We start from the raw sequence: 23,555 nt of genomic DNA, 5'->3' as shown, positions 1-23,555 counted from the left end.
TTGGATAGAAACATAGTTACCTAGATGAGAAGAAAATTCACACGGAATACACCCACATTCTGTGGTATTAGTTACTCCAGAAGTATTTCTTCATTTTCTGTAGGTCATGCAGCAAAGCTTTACCCATCTCAATCTCTGGATTTCGTTAATGCAGCGCTCCCTCCCTTGGTAAGATTTTTCAGATTTTTTATACAGGTACTCGAATTTTCTAACCTTTTACCTAACAATAAATAAAACAGAGTGCAGAAAAAGCTGAGACACTAGTTTCACTTCGGTATTGCTGTCATCTAAATTGCCAGTAGTAAATATTATTGATAATTGCCTCAAATTTCCAAAGTTTACTCAAATGCAAGGTTTCTTTTATGAGAGCATAGAGAAAGAAAAGAGGCCCTAGAGTCTCGAGGGCATTCCTCCAGCCACTACCAGAGTTTCTCCAGTAATGTAGGAGGCATCATCAGACGCCAAAAACGCAGTGGCAGCGGCCATGTCTTCAGTGGTACCAAGCCTGTTAAGTAGAGTCTTCTGCTCAATGGTCTCCCTCTGCATCCCGACCCAGTTCGAATTTTTATTCAATAACAAAAAGTCACAGCATATATTCCCTACAGACTTTACATCTTAAAATGTCCTAAAAAATCTACTTACCACAGCTTTATTGCTTGTAATGAACTCGGCAAAATGTGTGGGTACAAAACCAGGAGCAACACAGTTTACCCGAGTATCTGGAGCCAGCTCATCAGCGAGGGCCTTTTGAGGAGGATTAGAGAAGAACAAGCGCAGGATAAGAAAATGAAACTGGTTTATGAAGTTCTTAAATAAATAAATAATTTTAAAAAATATGTTAACTAGGTGGTAAGTACCAAACCTTGGTAAGCCCCAGAAGGGCAGTTTTAGTCACCCCATACATTGCCATGGCAGCCGGCGGCTGGAATGCGCTAACAGAGGAAATAAAAACAACTGAAGAACCCTTGCTCAAGTGAAGTGCTGCATCCTATTAAAACAATCAAGCAGCATAAAGTCTTAGTGCACAAAAAAATGCAAATGTCTTGAAATAAGTTATTTTGATCAGTACTTGATACGAATAAAGGCATCCCAATATGCCATCTAAATAGAAAGCAGTAAAGCATGTGCCTCTTATGGTCATGCTATTTTGATTTTACCTTCAGAAGAAGAATTGAAGCTTTGACATTTATTTCCCATAGTTTGTCAAGGACAGATTCTTTGGTTTGCAGAATGGCGTCAACTGATGGATTTGCAGCAGCATTTGACACAATCACATCGATTTTTCCATATTCCTGAAATCAAACCAGTAAGTTCCAATTACTATACTGCATAAATTGATTAGGGAAAAAAAAGAAGCAATTTCGAACAGAATCCATTCCCAACAAGTATGTTTAAGTATTGCATTATAGATCAGTAAAGCTTTCCAACATTTTCTTCTAATTAATTTTTTTGTTAAAAACATTTCTTCTGTTTTGAACTTCACATAAAATCAAGAATACAAGGACGTCTAACCTGAAGAGTCTTGTCTATGAGATTCTTCCTGTCTTGTGCATTTGAAACGTGACAAACAACTCCCAACACCTCGATTCCTCGTGCTTTAAGGTTTTGAACTGCCTCATCTACATTTTTCTACTCAAAATAAAGAATCAGATATACATTCGAAGACAACATATAAGCTTACCACTTGGTCCCAAACATTGAAGGTAACAACGACAAGAATACTTCATACTATGATGCTTGCATATTTATCATTTTTTTAAGACCCAACAGTACCATACCAAAAACTTTAATTGAACTTTGCGTAATTCAACATTTGTGGCTAACTATTCCAACATCAAAGACATAATATTTTATTTCTCAAAAGCTTTTAACTTTCGCTCCCTTTCCTCAAAGTTAAGCTGAAGAGAGAAGAAAATCCATTTGATACAGAAGTTTCGTTATTCAAGCATATGTTCCGCTAGTTTCTCGGAAACCAAACAAGGGGCAGAAAAAATATCACAGCAGATGAAGAATCAAGAAACCTAATTGATATCTTATCGGAGTCGAAATCGTTCAATTTCGCAAAAACCAAATACGATGGGGAGTTTAATTTTCTTTCGAATCCATTTCAATAGCAGTCAAAACAAGAAAGAAATAGAATTTGAATGAAGAAAAAAAGAAGCCGAAAATAGAAAAAACAAAATTGAGGGACACAGACTGAATACCTGCTTGCGAGACGAGACAACGACAGAAGCACCTTCCAAGCCGAGTCGCTCGGCGATGCTGAAGCCGATGCCTTGAGTTGAAGCCGTAACGATCGCCACCTTTCCTTGGAATCTCTTTCCAAACTTCGTTTTATCCATTTCTCTTTTCTCTTACTTTCAATGCCACCAGCGAGAACAACGAGAAGAAAGAAAATTTGTTTTTCTCAGGAACCAAACAGTTCGGAGTTGAGCAGAGAGTTGAAGAGAGAGAGAGAGAAAGAGAGCAGAAACCGACTAAGAATTAAGAAAACTCCAGGAAAGGCCGTGCTTAAATTGAAAACATTGGATCTTTATTCTACGATCTGTTTAATTTTCTTGGGATTCACACCGGCACAGTTTGCGGCTGCCGGACAACTAGACATGATATGTACATCTGGTGAAAAGTCAAAACTGATAAAGATTTTTATTTATTGTTTTTAACTGATCATAGAAAAGACTTTTATATATAACCAATAGTTTTTTTTTTTTTTATACTTTTATTTTTTTATATGCATGTACACCATATTTTACATCCAATAAATTATGTTTTTTTCTTTTTTGCTAAAAATTGCATTGGATATTCATGTTGATTAGGTAGATTTTTTGTATTAACGTCATTAAATGGAAGAATATCCGATCATAGACAAAATTATTCCTAAAAAACGCAGTCAGAAAATAAAACAAAAAAAATTTAAAAATATATCCAAAATTTGATAAACAAATTTAGTAACTTTTAAACAAAATTAACAAAATATTGTTGAAAAACATATGACACTTTAAACCTTATGCTATTTGTACAGAACAAAATTTATTAGATTTTCTATAAATCTTTCTATTTTTATTTTTACTCGAGGATTCTCATGGAACTTAGAAGAATGGCTTTATAGCTTTTTCTTATTTTCGTTATTTCATATGCTCTTGTTTTTGGGTTTGGCTACTCTCAACTCAAAAACTTATCCCATTCCTTTGTAGAGATTTTGATACAATCCTTGTCACCAAATTGTTGACTGTGAAATGGGCCTATCAATTTTTACCACCTATCTAAACCATTTTTGCTCTCCTACCCAAAAGTCCAAATGGTAATATCTACTTCAAAATTGAATTTTGATTGCTTAAACAAAATAGGAAAAGTAAAGGAATAACATCAATATCCAAACATAAAAAGAAAACTCTTGAGTTTGCCTTACAAATTAATTCAAACCTAAACATACACATCCTGGATAAACACCTTCCTTAATCATAAGGATTCCTAAACTTCTTCAACAGTTCTGGGATCTCATATCCAAGCATATCATCTACAGCTTGAATCATTTTAGGCTTCAATTTCTCGAATTTATCAATGCTATAACCTTGTAAGATCTCCCTGAAGTGCTCCGCATTTGGAAAATCACCTGCTGGTAGATGGAACTCCCTCTGAACCTATTGTGAAGAAGTTTAAAAAAAACAAAAACGATGGTAAACAGATTCATTTTGAAAGAAAAACTAAACAAAAATAAGTATGCATGAACTTCAGTGATATACCTTGGCAAATTCATCTTCAAGATTATCAATAAGTCGTTGTTGAGCCTTAGCTTTACCCATAACAGAAGGCATCTCTTTCTTAAGGTGGCTAATTATGTAGGCATGTATCTTAGCAGCTCTGGCACGTTTCACAAATTCATTGATCTACAAAGATGCAAATGGTATCCAATATGTTAACAAGAAACTAAACAATTCATAGACGGATGCATGAACAGTCAGGGACAGATACATATATACAAGAAGACCGTTTCACAAATTCATTGATCTACAAAGATGCAAACGATATCTAACATGTTAATAAGAATCTAAACACTTCATAAAATGATGCATGAACAGTCAGGGACAAATACGTACATACAAGAAAACTTACATAAACATGTCATTTATACAAGTAAGAATAAGATCATACCCGGCGATCACAAGCCTTCTTCGGAATATCAACCAAGTCAGCAAGGAGGTCATCTTGTTCTTTCTCAAAAAGATCGCGGCCCATAGGGCCTGTAGATGCTTCATTGACAGGCTTGTCATTGAATGAACTACAGAAGAAATAAACAAGTCAAAATTGACAGACTAACTGGCACAAACTAACTGGCACAAACAATCCAAAATTTTTTTTTAGAAAAAAAAAAAAAAAGAAAAGAAAAGAATACCCAAGATTAGCTTGAGATGAAGGTCTAATTATATGGGGGAATAAAAAGTTCATAGCTTCAAAGAATTGTAAATAACCTAGTCTGTTTGGTAAATAGCAATATAAACACATGTATTTGGAATATAACACCAAAGTAAAGAACATACCCAATATACACACGCACAACCTCTGGAGTATTCAGAACTTTTCCAAGTGACCACATCAATGCTCCATACACCCTCATAAGCTATAATATGGTATCAACATGTTAACAAGTCAGAATGTACCATCAATAAAAGTAAAGGTTAAAATGTTGCAGAAGTCACTGGGTTCTTATTTACCTGTTGAGTATCAACTTGGTCTGCTTTGTTCAGAACCACACGAATCTTGTCATCATGACCACGAAGAGATGAAATTACACGCTTGAATTCATCGCTAATGTCAAGTTTATGAGGATCGAACAAAAGAAGAATAAGATCACATTTTGCAGCAAACCAGGATATAACACCAGTGAAATCATAGCTTCTTTGTGTCCGTTGCTTTTCTCCAGAAAGCACTCCAGGAGTATCAACAAATGTAATTTCATCCAGCAGCTTCAAGTGTAAAGAGAAAGATTAACCTCATGATGATGATGATGAGGAAATAAAAAATCCAGAAAAAAAAAAAAAAAAGAAGTCAAATATATCTAATGTATACAGCATGTTAAAACAAAATTATAACTCACAGGATGTGGCATTTGTGAGCACTGAAATTTTGATAAGAATGAACCTCCAAAAGTTGTCAAACCACTGAAAGGCATGTCAGCATGAACAGCTATAGTGTTCCCAGGAATACTTCTCTCATCAGGTCCAGACTGACAACAAGAATACATGGAGCTATTAGAGATTATAGGGAATATTGCAAACATAAGTTCAAATTTCAAGAGAAAGAAAATGGTAACTTTTCAAAATCACATTGAAAATGTTTTTTTGGATCTTTCATATGTTACCAGTTATCACCAATCCACCAAACTCTATTCAATAATAGTTCTTGTTACTTTTGTAGTGTGTATAACACATGCAGAAATTATATTTATCAATTTGGAGATTCACTTGGTACATGCCAGCCTATAACATAGCAATTCATGCAGATAAAATCCGCAATACATTTCTTACAAGAAAAATAAAGAAGAAAGATTAAAAAATCTAGTCTTTTTCCATGTAACTTTGTGGCTATTAAATGAATCTTAAGGAGGCTTAGATACAGTAGAAAATGAAAAGCAACTATAGTATGTGTCCAAAAATCAACACCTGAATTTACATGTGGTAAAAACATATAAAATAACCCAGAGAAAGAGGTTACAAGGAAAGCAAAATGGAAGACTGTCATGAAATAAGAGACTGCAAAGCAATTTTTGGGAATATTTGTACTTGGTTAGCTTTGAGAAAGACTATGGAAAGATGATGATGGCTTATCATACCATTACAACAACAAATCTATCAGTTGTAGGCTCTGGTCCAATATGAGCTCCTGTTCAAAGAGATAAAAAATGAAAAACCAAGAACATTAGCATTGTTAAAAGTTTGTACTAGCAGATTAGAAAAGGAAAAAGGAGAGTTAAGAACTTAGCTAACCTGGGTAATCACATCTTAGTAAATGCTTTATAAATGTTGTTTTCCCAGTTGAATATTGACCCAAAAGCATGACCATTGGTTTAGCATCAAAGTCACTGTTGGTCTGCCAATTAAGGGGGGGGAAGAAAAAAGTTACCAAATGCATATATGCCTAGAAAACCAACCTCAAATGCTCAAAGGAGAAGAATGTATCCAGTCTTCCAAATCATACACTAATTTGAACATAAAGATATCAACCATCCGCAATTGGTATCTAACACTAAATAAATTATAAATGCAAATCATATGAGGCTACTCACCAACAAGGGGGATACAAAATCATTAAAACGGTAGGTAACTTCCAGTGGCTTTAGCTTCTCAATGTACAATCTTTTCAATCCATCAATTATTGATGTAACAGCATTAAGAGGAAGCTGTGAAAAATAAAGGAACAAATATAATAAAAACTTGATCTCATAGATTACTAGAGAAATAGCAAATAGATCATAAGAGATAAAAAATAATAAACCTAAGTTTCCTAGTAACTCTGAATAAGACAATATATCATTGTTACAAGTTAGGTGTAGTTAATGGGCACAAATTTGTCTATTTAAAATTCCGCCAATTCTTAAGTAACCACCTCTCGCACTTCCAGACTGTTATTCCTACTTTCTCATGTTTTATTCAAACACACTTGTTTTTTTCTTCATTTTATACGTATTCCCTACTTATTATGTTACATTAGTACATATCCTCCCTTTGATATATGATTTTACAAAATAAACAAAAGAAAACAATGCAAAAAAGTGACGACTGAAATGATATCTCACTGTTGAGACTTTGCTATACCTCACTATTCTTCTAAACAAAATGACATACAACTGTCTCCCAGTTCCTAAACAGAAACCGAGGCCTTAAAATGAAATTATACGGAACAAAAATCACAAAAAAATGAAATCTAAGCAAAAGTGACAAGATTACAAGGACGAAAAATAGATAAAACTTTACTTAAATCCACCTGCATACACCCATGTGACAAGATTCCAAACGGAAAAAACAATTCAAAAAGTCAATTTGAATACAAGGTCTCTTTCTGTAGCACAATGAAAGAGATGTCTTACTTTCTTCACAGTTTTTGAACTAAACCATTGAGATGATGGTTGCGGCTGCGTGAATGCTACATCATTGCCAGTAAGCTAGTTTATTGGAAGATCATATCATTAAAACATTTATTGTGGGATATTCTTACCGTTTAATTCTGACTGAGCATTTATTGTTAAACCTGAAGTTTTCTGTAAGTTACACCAAATAATCAGTCCCTTAAACAGTTTAATCTAGAAAACACAAAGTAGGATAAGGAAGATTGCTTACAGCTACTAAGGTTTCCAAACCTTCCATTGATGGAGGTGGTACGTCTTTATTAACTGTAATTAAGAAGAAATCCATTTAACATAGGACAAGCAACAAAATAAAAAAATGCAAAGATATAAGAAACAAGTATACGATGGCTCCTTCTTCTTTTCTGAACTACACTAATATTGCATTTACCTTTTTTCCTTATATTTTCTTCCCAGTAAAAGGACAAACTAAAAATTCCTTACATTTCTTCGTAGATTACAAGCCCTTGGCTCATACTAGCCCTAAAAAGGTTGATATACTTGTTCTAGTATTTACACAAGAAAGCTCTAAGTTACTAACAACAGAAGTTCCCTCATTTTCATGTTCTTATATACATAGAAATTGAATTATAACTTTTTCTATACTTGCTTGTATCTGGAGTTAATTTCAAAATTACGTATAAGCTGGTGCCCAACAGCTAAGCTTTTCAGGTATAGGTTCCATAACCAAGTGCCTCATACTTCATTTCAATAAAATGAATACACAATATGGGATTGCCAAGATTTTAGCATAAATCAGAACTTGTTTATTTCAAAACATAATATCAATAACATATGTGTCAACTCATAACCAGATCCACTATGAATTCGTTTTCATATGCTGTTCACTATTTCATATATGGAAAATGGAAGAGTTATTATTTAACCTATACTTATACTTACCTGAAGTTTTAAGGATCTCTGAAGTCAACTCATGTCCTGCTTGTGCTAAGGAAACTAGCTGTCCAGAACAAAAATATTATAAAAGTAAGATTGATATAAAGCCACCTAACAACATAATCAAGAAATAAATAGTAAAAAATAACCTGCATTGCAGTGATAAACTCGGTAACACCCAAAAATCCTTGTCGTTTAGAGTCTGCAAGTGCCCAAACCTTTGAAAATGAATGAAAAAGGAAAGTAATCGTGAGTTTCATAGGATTATGAACAACCCACAAAAAATAAAGCATAAATCCGATCCATCCAGAATACTGGATAAAAAATCATGCATATGAAGGTGCTTGATTTCATTAAATTATTAGACCCTGCCTGATTGTGTTTCACGGCCAAACAGGACTTGGATTGTAAAGTAAAATTTATATACCCAGAACAACGATTAATAATTCTAGGAAAAGTAACCTGAAGCAAAATCAAATCGGATATTAATCCATCATCAAGCATACACAAGAGACCACAAGCATTGAGCCTATTTTCCCAATACAATTAAATGCTCATACAACAAAAATATTATAGTAACAAATATAAAAATTTAGTTCATATGTAACTTGAAAACAGTATTAAAAAAAAAAAAATCTAAAACCTGCTTGAGTTCTGGCCGAGAAAGCTTAGACAGAGCGAAGAAATTCGTAGCATCGTTTCCAGTAATACGGCCATCTCCATCTAAAACCAAACTTTACACGATTAATAATTTACACGATTTACTTCAAAAACGAACTTAGATTATAACAGTATTACTTCACAGTTATAAAAATTCGAGAAAAATAAAGAAATATACCCGAATCGGCCAAGTTGAACCAGTCCTGGTAGATCTTCAAGTCCTCTTTCGAGCACGAACCGATCGGACCCGACCCGATCTCCATTTTCAACTTCTTTTAGTTTTTATCAGAGAAAGTTGAGAGAATTTAAATTTTGAAAAACAAGAAAAAAGAGTGGTATTCGGAGATTGGAAGGAGCGGGATTGGTTTTTCATTTTTGTTATTTATCCCCCCACTTTTTATAACAGTTTTGGCGCTTGGAAAACATTTTTATAGTGCCAAGGGAAAGGAATTATTATTTCCAAGGAAAACGGAATGAACACGACGTCGTATATGTTTTGGTTATTGGGGCCGGCGAGAGTGTCGCGCCGGTAGCATCGTTTAAGACCGATAGTGACCCGTATGGACGTCTAAATCACGTCTATTTATATGATTTTAATTACTTTTGCCATGTGATGATCATTTTGCGTGACTTGTTAATCGGGATTTTGACTTTAATGGCCCCGACGCCTAATTAATCAAGAGTCTAGAGATCTTGATCCGACGGTTCTCGTAATAGGAATAGATTTAGGAGCTCTGTAAGTATGTGGGAACATCCGTAGTGGATCATCTGCTTGTTTTGGTTTCTTTTGGGATCTGATACGCTTCAGTGAGTTTGAAGTTTGAACTTCGAAATAAAGCGCCATTACCCCGACAGGTACTCTCATCAAGTGGAACCCACTTTATCAGAGATCATAAGTAAATTCAATTTAACGGGTGAATTCAATTTAACAGATAAGGATTAAGGAGATTACCCAAAAAAATTTGAAAATAAATAAAATAAACAATAATAATGGATGAGGAAATTGTTTTTCTTTTTGGGAAAAACAACAAAAAAAACTTAACTTCATCCCATTTCTTGTCATATAAACTGGGTCCTACACAATTTTGGTAATTTTGTACTCAATTAATAAATTATCGGATAATAGAATCACTAGGGTCCAGGCTTTAAAAATTAAAAAAATTAAAAACTTAAATCCTGGTCTTCAACTCTTCATATATAGTACTTCAAAAAAAAAAAAAAAAAAAAAAAAAAAGAGAAAAACTCTTCATATATAGGGCCATCCAAAGATAGTAATTATCCTATCCATCCTCGCCATATTGAGAAGCAAAGGCAAAGCCATATATAGTTAAAATCATTCGCTTTTCTTCAAAAAGAGGCAGCAACACATCTGCACATTGTTACAAAACAGATAATTAATTACCAATTTTAATTATTACCCTTTCTTTGTTAAATATATTGGTACCTTTGATGATTTGGACCAACATCTTCCATGTTTAGTCCGACTGTTTGTATGATCGTACGGCTGGTGGGTTGCAGCAGCTGCAGCTGGGAAATTGGTGGATGCAATTTTCTTTTCCTCCTTCACTTTCTCAAAAATGGCAGTAAAACCTTCCCCTGATCTTGGGTCTGCTTCATCCCAAGCCCCAAATTTGGGTATTGATGATGTTGCTCTATGGTGCTGTGTCACACACATATATAAGTTTTAAATTTCATAAACTGCCAATTTAAGAGTAAAATTACACATATTATAGCTTTCAATAAGTTGGTCATACGCTTCGTTTCATGCTCACATAAGGGCATGATCCAACATATATGTAACACACATATTGCAACAAGTTACATATATTGTGATCCAATATTTCTCTTTAGTGTCTAGAACAGATTAATTTGAGCTAATCACTAAAATGATCCTTAGATTGAATACCTGCTATTTATAAGTCTCAAACAATTAACAACTACAACTAAATATTATAAAAAAGAAGAAGAAGAAATTGTTATTAATTTTAGATATGATGGATAACAAATTAATAAAGTACACTCCTGAGAAATGAAAGAGAAACTCACAGCGTTGTGAGTAGAGGAGGAGTGCTTAACAATATTACTACCGCTTGTGTGTGTGTGGCTGGTGTGCTCCTGAGCCAACTGAGGCAATCCATTAGAACTAATTCCTTGAGCCAAACCATCACTCTTCTTTCTCCGAGAAATTCTTGCTCGTCTATTATCCAGGAGTGAATAAGCAGAACTGCTTTCCTGATCATCGCTGAGAGATTCCGAAGTAGTAGTGTTGCTCTTGTAGCTACCCATGACGTTTTGATGTGCAGAATTAATCCTTTTATCACTACGACGATCAGCAAGGTGTCTGACCCCCTTGATCATATGGTAATTATCATTATTATTATGAGGCTGTGTAATGTTATTAATATTGGTGTTTTTTTCAGCTCTTCTAGTATTGAAGGCCATGAAAGCCTCTGGATTCTCTTCCGGATCGTTTGGATTCATTTTCACACCAGATTTGTGCTTGAGTGCATTCTCAAAATAGTCTGTATATGGTACATTATCATCATTTTCCCAGTCGCCAAACTTCGGTACATGGGAACTTTTCTGCAGCAATATATCAAGCACACGGTTTTTTGTTTTAATTAATGAACTATAATTAATACAGGGCATAATCTGATATTACAGGTGGAACTTAATTGGTAATTAATCAAGCAAGCTATAAAATTAGAAATAACAAAACGATAACTATGAATATATATATATATATATATAGGTGCATGTGTAATAATATTATTGATAATCAAGTTTATGTAATTAATTAAAACACCTAGAATGAAACACTTACAGCCATAACAGATAGAGGTGGGTTAACAGGACCTTGAGAAGGAAGAAGAAGAAGAAGAAGGTCTCCTGTAAAGTTTTTGGTTTGGGCAGATTCAGAATTGAGGTTTGACCTCAAGAAGAAGTATCTCAATAAAATAAAGGAAAAGTCGATGGCTACAAGGTTTGCTAAGCCAGTAAAAATCATATAAAAACTCCAGAAACAAAGTGTATGTTGGTTTTGTTTGTTTTGTTGTACAATTAGATACCAAATATTCTATCTTGCCTTGTGTCTTGCTCTTTGCAACATCCTCATGTTTTGCAGCTTTCTCCGCCTAAGAAAAAAACCTCTTTAAGTAAATCGTAATTTGTATGTATTAATTTTATAATAAATAATGCAAGTTGCATGAGTGTATGAATTAATGGGTCAATTTATCCCAGAGAAACAAAATGGTGTTTATCTCTTTTGGTTCAGAGAAAACAAAGAGTTAAATTTATAGTATATATGGTCTAAAAAGGCATCCAATTTGAGAAATGTCATACTGGACCCACATTTTGGCTAATTCAACATATTGAGTGGCAAAACCTGATTGGATAAACACTTTTTTTAATTAATTAATTAATGGGGATTGGATATTAACATCATCATTCATGTTTTTATTATTAATTAGCATTCTTTTTAATTTTAGTTTGGGCTGTTAGCGAATTGTTATTGTGTATGTACACAGCTAGCTAGCCTTATTATAATTTTAATTAGTCAACAATGCCTCCCCCCCCCCCAAAAAAAAAAATCCCAAAGAAAATAGAAGAAAAGTATATTTTGGGTTCAGTTTTTTCTTAATTTTCTATGGAAAAAAACTAAGAGCACAATCCTATCTGAATTGAATCTTGAGAACTATTAGTCCTCAAATAACTTTTATGTTTGGCAATCATAAGTTAATTAGTTTTTTTTTTTTTCTGGACAAAAAAAAAAATAATTATCAAGAACAGGCATAAATTAATTAGTTTGCCTACCAAAAAAAGCAGATATCAATGTGATTAGCTTAGGCTAGATAAGTCTTCCAAAGAAGGTTACTATATATATATATATATATATTTTGTAATATCATAATATCTTCCAGTTTTAACAAAATTTTTGCTCACAATACCTTCACTAAATTAACAGTAATATGTTACACTTACAGGAACGAATCAATTAAAATGGTAAAAATAATGTGTTATTATTTTATTACTTAAAAAACTAATATAAATTAAATATGAATATAATGAATTTTTAAAGTGATAAGTCAAATATAGTATATCATTTGTTAGATCGGTTAGTAAAAAAATTGGTGCACATAGCATTATTTGCTTTTGTTGTTAAAATAATAGAAAGGTTTTATATTGTTTTGAACCTTGTATTTGGATTGAAGAGTAGCCACACTGGGCTCGCCATCTCTCTACTTCTCTATGATGTTCATTCATGGTGCAATATTATATTCATTAAAAAAAAAAAAAAAGATTATTGCTTATTTATATATGTACCTTTTTTACTCCTATGGGGCCGCAATTATTATGACAATCAAGTCTTTTGCGGGTAATTTCACAGCAAAAAAAGACGCTAAGGTAACTTAGTTAATATTCAGGCATTTGATGATGAATTTGGGGAAAAAAATAAAAAATCAAAGTAAGGGGCTTACAAAATTTATGGTAAAAAATTTAAATTTAAACTTATAAAAAGCACTACGAAAATTAAAAACTCTTATGCAAAAGTATATGAACACTAACTAATTCAGGACACCAGTCTCATTAATATGAAGTACACAAAATTAATATATGCACTGCGCTCATTAACTCTAGCCAAATGCATAATTTTCCAATTTTAATTTCCACCACATATACAGAAATGCAATTAATGGTCGAATACATGTATTATTTAGTACAAATAAGACATGCATATTCTTCAATACCTAAATCATACAACATATTCACATCTTCAGTCAGGTCCTTCTTGACGAGCGCAGCCGGATCAACCAATCCAAGCGATGACTGCTGCAAGGGCGTACGGACCATGTATAAGCAAGCCAACACAACTTCGAACCGGAAGGGAAACTTGTGAATGTTTCAAAATGGCTGCATTTCTGTCTAAAGTCAAGTGTGATGGAGCTAAATAAGATCTATTGCAGCATCTATGTATTAAACTCTCTACATAGTCTTGCTTAGAGTAGTGCAACAGTATATATTTATTTCCCGTATATATATATATATGTATATATAGAAATTCTCTTATTCAATTCGTGACTTAATAGATAATAGACATATATAAATACACGAATACATATGGATATTAAAATGGTTATATATATATATATATAAATAAATGATGAAAATTTTCAATCCGCTCTATTCCTTTTTTTTTTTTTTAATTTAATTTGAGATTTCTTTGATTACAGTCCTTTGTCTAATTTTGTTTGCAATGTGCGGAGTTCATTGATTCTCTCATTGAAGAGTGGGTATACAGGAAGAGCTCCTCCATTTACATGACCATAAAAATGAGAGTTTCCGATCGTTTGTCAATGTATATTGATGACCTGATATAATAAAATCATGAGATATTGTGTTTTCGTTTTATATAATATTCTGATATGTATATATATATATATATATATTATGTATGTATGTATGTATGTATGTATCTCTGATCAACCATTAGATAGGGAACTTCCAATGAGTGTTAGAATTAATTATAATTAGTGTTAAAATACTTTATATCTAAAATGAAGGAAAATATAACACATGTACATAAAATATTATATATAGTTAGATATACATATTAAATCTACCTTTTATTAATTAAGTTTTTAAAATCAATGTTTGACAGGACCCGCCCTGGAACCTTCCCAGGATCCCCCGGGTGGCATTGTGTAACACCTTGTCCCAAAGTATAACGGAAATTTTCCAACTTTGACCAACGTTGACTGTTGATTTTGACCGTTGACCGTTGATCGAAGGGGTCAAAAGTTGACTTTTTGTTCCGGTTGGAATTTTAGGTTGACTAAGGTACTGTTACGAAGTACACGTTGGCACGAGTTCATAGACTAGTAGCACTTTGAAACGGAGCTACGGTTTGAAAGATATGAGCAAAACAAGTTGAGGTTCAAACTGTCCAAGGGGTGTCGAAGTTGACTTTTTATTCATGCAAAGTTAAGCTTTGACTCATGCATGGTTGTGAAGTACTCGTCGATACAAGTCCGTAGACTAGTGGCACGTCCGATTTGGACATGTGGTTTGAAAGTTATGGACCTGTAGAGTTTTTCAAATACTGTATTATTTTAATATTATTTTTAAACGTATAACGATGTGCCACGTGTGACTTAATAAATGTGATCATGTGTCACCATGATGAGATACCACATGCTAACCATGCTTAATATCATATTATTTTATTATTGTTGTTTTATATAATAATATTATTTTTTAATATTATTTAATTATTTAATTTAATTTAATTTAATTTTTCTTTTTTCTTTTTTTTCTTTTTCTTTTTCTTTTCTTCTCCCCACGTGGGAAAAAGGGGGGGGGGGGGACATGGGGGGAATTTCTTTCTTCTTCTTCTTTCTTCTTCCTTTCCTTTCCTTTCTCCCTCTCAGCCTCACCGTTTTTGTTCTCACCGGCCATCGGGAGGATCCACGCGCTGGCCACCGTCCAAGACCACACACCGGCGAGCTCACCAGCCAAATTTGGCTGCCGGCCGGCCGGTGACGCGCCCAGATCGGGCCGGTGAAGTTGGCGGCGGCGGCTTGAAATTTTTCGGCGATTCCACCGTATTCCGGCCAACCCAATCCAAATTAAACCTCCTTTCCTCCTATTTTGGGTCTTCTGATCCCAAATATGGCCTCCAATTTCCAAAATTCGAAGCGGTTTGCGAGATACGAGGAATTGAATCTCGGTCAAAACTTTCCGGCCAAATTCCCGCCACCGCCGGTCGAATTGAGCTCAATGGAGGTCGGTAGTGTGATCCTCATCTCACAAGCTTTCCATAGACATATAATTTGTCAATTTTGGTTAACGTTTGTGTTAGACCCCCCGGGTACCGAGTATTATATACCCGAATAAAATATTAATTTATTTAACTGTGTGTGAATTGTGCTCAGGAGCACGGGTGAGTTGTGGAACTGATCCCATGGAGGATCTTAGGTTAATTGCGTGCTCCAGGTGAGTGACCCACCTTTAAAAATATTTTGGGGTAATTAATTATATTTATTTGGTGTTTAATTGATATCTGCAATTATGCTCATGTGGTGAAATTTAATTATAATTATGGAAAATATTATTTTATACGTACGTGTATGTTTATTGGTGCTAAATGGAATTTTGGGTTATTCAGAAACCCCAATTTTCATTATTGTGATTTAATCGTATTTATTACACATGAACAAGGTATTTTCATAAATTAATTTGTGTCTGGATTTTTATATTATTTTGTGGGTATAATTGGTTTAAATATTTTAAGTAAATTATTTGTTTAAATTGGTGGTTTAAATTTTATAATTATGCCCGTGGAATATTAATTGTTGGACCTCGTGTTACGAGAAAAATTATTGTTTTATTGTTATCGATGGTTTCGTATCGGGTTTGTTAAAGGAAAATATGTGGGATGGTAACTGTGAAAATTGGTATATTTTCCACTGTAATTTTTAGAAAATCGGTACGGTAATAACTAATTTAATAATTATTTTAGACGCACTCATACAGTATTGGTGTTCTGGTTGTATATGTGGTTAGCGCGCAAGTTATTATGTCTCCCGTGAGTTGCCATTGGACCGTGGGCAGGCAAGTTTTATATAGTGCACATAGCCGCCCTCCTCCTTGGCCGGGATGACTGTTTTAGCAGCGGTACTGTCGGGACGCCGAAGTGCCGTTTGCAAGTTTCTCTCTTTAATCTCCCCGCCAGTCGGTGCTCGGGACGCTAGGTATCGGAGGGCATCACTGGTATATGGTGTGGTGCATCAAGTATAAGTTTTCGGATAAAATTTCAAATCCCAAAGTGTTCAAAAATTATTTATCATATTTATTTACATTTTAATTACATTTGGGGTATTTATTTATTTATCTATTATTTATTAAATTAATTGATCCCTTAGTTTTCGAGAAGTTCGAATAGCTGGTTTTGTGAAAATGTTATAAAAGGGGAACATTTCCAACGGAATGAATAGTGAGGGTTTTGAGAGAAAGTATTACCTTCAAATGTTTATTTATTTATTTATTTAATTGTTCGGTATTGATTAATTAAATCCCCTTATTTGTTAGATTATTAATATTAAAAGTGTTCAGTAGATAGGGTTACTCACTGAGATGATTAGTATCTCACGTTTTTAAATTCCGTTCCCCTAGGTTCAGGTTGGGAGACGTTGATCGTCCGGGGCGAGCCCGACGTCTCAGTTCTTTGCCGAAAGTCCAAGAAGTATTTCTTCCCTTTTTCCTCTTCATCTTGTATTGCTTCTTTATCTGTCATTGTATTAATTCCACATTTATTTGTATAATGCTCTGTATACTGTATTGGACATGTAGTTATTATTTATGCACTGAGTTGCTGTTATTCTTTGAAGTGCTGTAAATTTGTGGAATCGATTTGTAGTAACGTGGGAGGAATAAGGGGATGTTTTTAGAAGTGTGTTTTCAGTGCAGGAAATTTGTGGTAAGTCCTACCCTTAGGGGAGGTACTGCCGGATTTTCCGTTGGAAGGTTCGGTGGTATTTTCCTGGGATCAAGGCTTGTCTAGGGTTCCGGGGAATAATCGTGGACGGATCCTGACACATTGCCTAGTGAAGTCCCACTGGACAATCCCTAGAGAATATCCAATGGAATCTCATCTTTAAAACATGGACAACAAACACAAGCGATAACAATAATACCTCAATATGTATAAAAAAATAAATAAATAAATCCACAACAATGTAACGTCTACAACGGGCCTATTGTACTACAGGCCATAACTACACACATAAGTACCATGGTCTCTACTGAGTCTCATATCTAAAATCAGAGCATTCTAAGAGTATCAATTAAGTACAGGAATACAAATAAGTAATAAATAAATCCAGAAGATAATAGTAGATAAAGGAAAGATAAATATGGCTGCTGTCGTGGAAGGAACCAAAAGATAAGCTGTGTGCGAGGTAAACTGCTACTAGCTTCCTAGGCCTAGGGGAACGAATTTAAAACAATAAAACGTGAGATAAAAAAATCTCAGTGAGTGGCATAGTATAATAGAAAAATAATGATTTATTTCTGAAAAATCTTTCTCTCAATACCTCTCATTCCACTCGTTTGAAAAGTTTCCCGTTTAAAAATCATTCCACAAAACCCAAACTTGTACCCGAATTAAAATCATAAAAACCGATGCTCAAAGGTATGAATGAATGATCATTGTAATATTATGAAATGTCTCAAATCAAGATATAAATATTTGAGCATAAAATATAATAAATAAAGTTCCACCAAATAAATATGAAAATGTAGAAATCACCACAATATTTGTAAATCAACAATATATACAAACATATACAATGTACCATACGATGTACCAATCTGCAAACCGTGGGATATACCCATCTCACGACCCACAATATATGAACGGTGTCGTGGAAATAATAAATAACCGTCGGGATATACCCAACCTCACGGTCTATGGCAATAATAAACCGTTGGATGATACCAACCTCACGGCACCGTGGTAATAATAATAAACCATCGGATAAACCCGACCTCACAATCTTTGGTAATAATAGATAACCGTTAGATGAAACCAACCTCACGGCACCATGGTAAACCCGGCGCACTGTAATATAATACTAAACCAAACTTTAGTACTATACGGTACATCAATTTAAAATAACCGATACAGTATCTTACCGTATCATAAATCATAATTTAATATTCAGGCTCAACCGCTTGTCTAAATATTTAAAAAAAAAAACTTCAAATAATGATTTCTTACTAAAATAAGAAAATATCACAGTGAAATATATTCACCATAAATTGATTATAAGCACCAAAATTTTTGAAGTATTTGATTATGCTTAAACTCATTTGATTTTTAATCTGCTTTCTCAAACCAAATAGTTTCCAAAATGATTTAAAATTTCAATTTAATTACCAAGATATTTAAATACCACAAGTCCATTTATGGACCCATTAAAATTGAAAATCACTTAAAATATTATCAAAAGTCATATAAAATGATAACATATATATGTGAAAGCAAATATTTATATATGCATAAAACAACATTTCAATCAAATGGTATATACGTAAAATATTTAAACCACATATATATTATACTATATACACAAAACATTTTTAAAAATAATAACCATTCACAGTATTGTAGATGCTCACATCTGCTCTTCTACAAGATCGCCTCCAAGCTCAACTCGAGTGCCTGTAATATAATAAAATATTCTTTAGGCTCCAAGCGACTAAACCAGAGACACTTGTATAATCAAAATGTCTCAAAATAATTTACAGTACTACAAAATTACATAAATTGGACACCGGATAGTCCAATTATACCTCATCTCCTTAGGATTTGGTACCCAAAATTGGGGATTTTCACCTGAAGCCTAATATTTCAAAATCGAACTATCTAATAGGTCCTCATAATATCCAATTTCACTAATTCAACTCCAATTTTAACTAATTTGACCAATTTTGTCCAAACACAGTCCCCAACTTATCCGAATATTAACTAATTAATCCAAAAATGGAAAAATTATCAAACGACCTCCAAAATTCACAAACTTTATATTGATGGAAAGCCCAAGAGACAAGGAACTCATCAGTATGCTCAACTTGGTCCAAAGTTTCCTCCGGCGGCCGGAAAACACTGTTGAAGCGTCGGCCAAACTTCTCATTGTTGGATCTTTCAAACGGTGAGGAATCTGGACAAAATAACCACAGAAATGAGTTCATAGGGGTCAAAAATAGTGGAAAAGGTGTATGGGTTTGCCTGAAATGGCCAAGAAATGAGAAAATCCGGCGACCCACCTCGCCAGCTGCCGCGGACTTCACCGGCCCGATCTGGGCGCGTCCGGCCGCTTCTTGCTGTGAAATTTCATGGCTGAGCTCGCCTTCAAGTGACCTTTCTAGTTGGCTAGCGCGTGTAAGTGGTGGTTGGCTAGAAATGGGCAAAACGGCGGTGACTCGGTTCGACGGTAAACGGGTAGAAACGACCCAGTTCGGACCCACAGGTCTGAGGAGAGAATTTCTCAGGTTTTGGTGAAGAAATGGGTATTTTGGGCTTTGTTTCCTGTTTGACATGCTTACCTAGGCTTATATAAAGCCTTGGGTCACTAACAGACAAAAACTGGAGACTAGCTTGGACACTAATTTAAAATTTATGCTTAAAATTTTTCAAAACCATAACTTTTTATTCGTAACTCAGAATTTGGCATACCACCAGTCTATGAACTCGTATCGACGAGATCTACACAATGGTATCTCAGTCAAACTAAAAATATTGGCTATTGAAAAAGTCAACTTGAACCCATATATTGTTCACTTGGTCAAACTTAGTCAATTTGGTCAAACTTATTTAATCATGTATATTTTTTGGTATGGGATGTTACAATGTTAATTAAACATATATAAAACATGTATGTATAGGTCAAAATACGAGGTGAATTGTGCTAGTATTATATTCTTAATGGAAACGCTACCTCCAAAATGAGGATGTGACCGGTATATCATTAGGCCAACCACACCTGTCAAAATTATTCACATTGTTTTTAGTGTTAAATAATTAAGTTTATTCAAAACCAAATTAAGTTGAAGTCCAATTATATTACATACTTTGTCCTTGTTCGTGTAAATATGCCCAGCTTAAGCCATGTAGGTTATATCATCTTTTGGGTCCATATATATATATTTTGGTACTTCTTACAAGTTTTTAATGCAAAACCTCATGAATCTCGAACTTCCATACCAAGTTCAATAACAGTTTTAAAAGTTAAGCTATTCATTGCATCTAATTCATATTAATACTCATCAAAGCAAAAACTCTATTTCTTTTTTCGCACAAGTAAAAAGTTAAATAGAACAGAACAGATAAACTAGGATCTCTTCTATAAATTGTTTGTCCATGCATGAGTCGGATGCCAATAAAATCACAGCTTTTGTTTTCTCTTAAAAAGTTGTCACTTTAAACATATGTGGACTCTTTTTTAATGAATATATGTACTTCGTCATGGCATATGACTCTTTAATCTGACTTATATATGTGAGGTTCACATACAACTGTGGGTCCAATAACAGCTAAATATTCATTTGCTTAATTATATAGTTTATGCGGATTCGGTACATTTTTGTCATTAACATGAACTATCATTGTAAATTCATATGCGATGTTAATTAATTTGCACTTTATCTAAGCATAATTTGAGTTAAATTCATCACTTACATTTATTATTATTTAGTCAAATTTTTTTAAAAGGCTAACAAATTATGAAAAGATTTTACTTTCGGTGCCCACCATGGTTAAGTCATTAATTTTATCGTTTGATTTTATATTATGGGTTCCTTATACTATTTCACTTACATTAATTAAAAACTCCTTACTATAAAAACCCATTCTAATGAGCGGTCTTAAATATATTATAGAATTTAATGAACGATATAAACAAGAAAGGAAAGATGGTCAAAGTTTGTATTATAACCGTGCACATGAACTAGCTTCTTCTTTTTTAAACGAAGTTCCCATTAGGAAGGTTCAAAAAACCTTGCACTGTAAAGTTTGAAACTGAAACTGAAACCGAAACCGAAACCCCTGCATGATGAATAAGCTGGCTTTTTATCTGGGGCTTTCATTAGGAAGGAGCAAAAAAAACAAACCTTGCATTTAATTCAAATTTTAGTCTTATAGCGATTTCCACCATAAAATGCAGTTCATAATAAATGCTGTTGCATAAATATACATATAACACCATTACAAATAAGTCTTAACAATCTCACATTTTCACATCCTTAAAGAAAAGCATTTAAATTTCTTATTCTCCAAAATAGAAAATTAGCGTCTCAAAGATGGAGAAGAAGAAAGTGACGTTGATGGTTTGGTCAATTTTGGGTCTTGGATTGGCTATTATGGTGCTGGGACGTTCTGCACCAGAGAATGATATAACATGCCAACAAGCACTGACGGACTTGTTGCCGTGCACACCCTTCTTGAAAGCCGACGCCGGAGCCGATCAACCAGGTGTTCCATGCTGCCTTGGCGTTCAAACAGTGTTCCAAGCAGCCAACACCACACAGATCCGGAGAGACCTCTGCGGATGTTTCAAGAAAGCTGCAGTAGTGTTGGGTGTTAAGCCTGAGAGAGCAAAGCAGATTCCAACTTTGTGCAACATTGCTCTTACTATTCCCATTGACCCTAGTATCGACTGCAGCACGTAATTAATTAATCTCTCTAATTACTCTTCTTTTCTTTCTTTGAGTTGTTTTGTGGCATGTGATTAGTTGATTATGGAGATTAATGTGTTTTAGTTATTTATTTATTTATTTATTTATTGTGATGTGCAGGATTAATAATTAGAGTTTTCTTTGTGGAGTTTAGATGAAGAAGATATGCCCAAAGCAAGTCTTAGAAATCAGAATTTTAGCATCATAGCAAAAAATCTGAGAGATTGTTTTTTGGCTATCTCTATTTTACTATGTATTCCAACAAGAAAATATTTATGGAATAAAAAGGAGCAACATTGTTTTTGGTTTCCTTAATTATTTTCTAACATTTTCACTACATCGACCTTTTATCATATCTTCCAAAGAAAGAAAAGTAGCATTGATAATGAGTTGAGCACAAAAGGTTCGTTTGAGAAGTATTAAAGTTGAGAGAAAAAATAATTTTCGGGATTTAGTTTTATAAGATTTAGTTTTCTGAGAATTAATTTTTCTCTTAATTTGTTTGGTAAGTAATAGGAAAATTGAGATTTATAAGTAATTAAATTTAAGATTGTATAATAAATTAAGGATAAATATGTATTTTAAAAAAAATTTCAAAACTAATATTTCTGAAATTTTTAAAATGATACATATATATGTGTAAACAATTTTTCTACATATTTTTCTACATTGATGGAAATCTCTGGACCTACACTTTTTCACCTTATAATAGACATCCAAACAAAAAAAAAATTATCATTTTTTTAAAAAAATTAAATTTCTACTAATTTTACTTTTATTCAAACATGCTGTAAAGAGAAAGAGAATGCTAGATGAACTGCAGAAAAAACTTTCCACAATCTCATTACTTTTAAATTTCAATAATACCCTTATATATTAAATATTGTATATTCCTCTAAACAAAAAAAAAAAAAAAAAAAAAAAAAAAATAACACTAGTCCCTTAACCACCCATGTAGATGGAGACGTGAAGGATAAGAGACGGAAGATGTGGGGGAGTGGAGTGGAGAATCACTTGGTGAAGAAGAGATCGTGGGAGTAAAGCAATCTTGTATCATGCCCTGAAACCAAACCAGACTGTTTGGCTAAACATATTTTATAGTATTCTAGTTTAGGATTAGCAAACTTAAAATCTGAATATTTGAAATTTGAAAAAACATTCAAAGTACATTTTGGGATTGTCACACTAAGAGCACCATTGTTCAGAGAGTTTGGTATTTAGCCGTTAGTATGAATTTAGTTCATGCTCAACGAGAAAAAGAATGACCACATGAAATCCACAAATTTTGTTTTCTTGTTTTTCTAATTTCCTAATAAATTGATTTTGGATTTATGAAGAAACTAGTGTGAGAGAATAGAAATGGCGGTCAGTAGAGAGAAAGAATGAAGGGAAATAAGGTAGACGGAGAAGGTGAGGGAAAATAGTAAAAAATAAATAAATAATGATATTTTGATCATTAATTTTTTTTAGGGGATTGTATAGAGTTTATTTTGCATTGCAAAAAGAACTTTTCAAAGATAAATTATATATACATATATATATACACATATATCATAATTTTATAAAGTCAGAATATAATGTAAAAAAATAAATTAGACTAGAACAAGAATGATCGATTTACTTTCATTGATTTGAATTGTATCTT

The 23,555-nt window shown here is 33.5% G+C and overlaps 4 protein-coding genes across 5 annotated transcripts; 1 reads left to right on the top strand and 3 right to left on the bottom strand.

Moving 5' to 3' along the window:
• Positions 1 to 277: 277 nt before the first annotated feature.
• Positions 278 to 2,631, bottom strand: LOC107414722 (tropinone reductase-like 3). The gene is made up of 6 exons (XM_016022895.4): positions 2,205 to 2,631; positions 1,513 to 1,629; positions 1,158 to 1,292; positions 863 to 988; positions 643 to 744; positions 278 to 540 (listed from the first exon to the last, which is right to left on the bottom strand). The coding sequence occupies exons 1-6, from the start codon at positions 2,340 to 2,342 to the stop codon at positions 391 to 393; spliced, it is 768 nt and encodes a 255-aa protein (XP_015878381.2). The 5' UTR covers positions 2,343 to 2,631; the 3' UTR covers positions 278 to 390.
• Positions 2,632 to 3,307: 676 nt separating this feature from the next.
• Positions 3,308 to 9,185, bottom strand: LOC107414548 (EH domain-containing protein 1). 2 transcript variants are annotated; one of them, XM_016022690.4, is made up of 16 exons: positions 8,856 to 9,173; positions 8,661 to 8,740; positions 8,167 to 8,235; positions 8,024 to 8,081; positions 7,335 to 7,387; positions 7,213 to 7,255; positions 7,085 to 7,140; positions 6,284 to 6,397; positions 5,985 to 6,087; positions 5,831 to 5,880; positions 5,096 to 5,224; positions 4,713 to 4,964; positions 4,539 to 4,618; positions 4,153 to 4,279; positions 3,744 to 3,887; positions 3,308 to 3,641 (listed from the first exon to the last, which is right to left on the bottom strand). In XM_016022690.4, the coding sequence occupies exons 1-16, from the start codon at positions 8,938 to 8,940 to the stop codon at positions 3,456 to 3,458; spliced, it is 1,629 nt and encodes a 542-aa protein (XP_015878176.3). In that variant the 5' UTR covers positions 8,941 to 9,173; the 3' UTR covers positions 3,308 to 3,455. The 2 variants fall into 2 exon arrangements, with proteins under 2 accessions (XP_015878176.3, XP_024925391.3); XM_025069623.3 differs by lacking the exons at positions 3,308 to 3,641; positions 3,744 to 3,887 and adding an exon at positions 3,922 to 4,008 and having other exon boundaries at positions 8,856 to 9,185.
• A 560-nt stretch (positions 9,186 to 9,745) lies between these two features.
• On the bottom strand, positions 9,746 to 11,795 carry LOC107414506 (RPM1-interacting protein 4). The gene is made up of 4 exons (XM_060813875.1): positions 11,502 to 11,795; positions 10,724 to 11,260; positions 10,122 to 10,337; positions 9,746 to 10,046 (listed from the first exon to the last, which is right to left on the bottom strand). The coding sequence occupies exons 1-4, from the start codon at positions 11,682 to 11,684 to the stop codon at positions 10,011 to 10,013; spliced, it is 972 nt and encodes a 323-aa protein (XP_060669858.1). The 5' UTR covers positions 11,685 to 11,795; the 3' UTR covers positions 9,746 to 10,010.
• Positions 11,796 to 21,462: 9,667 nt separating this feature from the next.
• LOC107414517 (non-specific lipid-transfer protein AP10) lies at positions 21,463 to 22,225 on the top strand. Its single transcript, XM_016022661.4, has 2 exons — positions 21,463 to 21,900; positions 22,031 to 22,225. Exons 1-2 carry the CDS (start codon positions 21,536 to 21,538, stop codon positions 22,041 to 22,043), a joined length of 378 nt encoding a protein of 125 aa, XP_015878147.3. The 5' UTR covers positions 21,463 to 21,535; the 3' UTR covers positions 22,044 to 22,225.
• The last annotated feature ends 1,330 nt before the right edge of the window (positions 22,226 to 23,555 follow it).

The sequence above is a fragment of the Ziziphus jujuba genome, chromosome 1 (assembly GCF_031755915.1).
Source record: "Ziziphus jujuba cultivar Dongzao chromosome 1, ASM3175591v1".
NCBI lineage: Eukaryota > Viridiplantae > Streptophyta > Magnoliopsida > Rosales > Rhamnaceae > Ziziphus > Ziziphus jujuba.
Note: the sequence above shows the minus strand (reverse complement) of the source record. Positions and strands in the feature narration are given on the sequence as shown.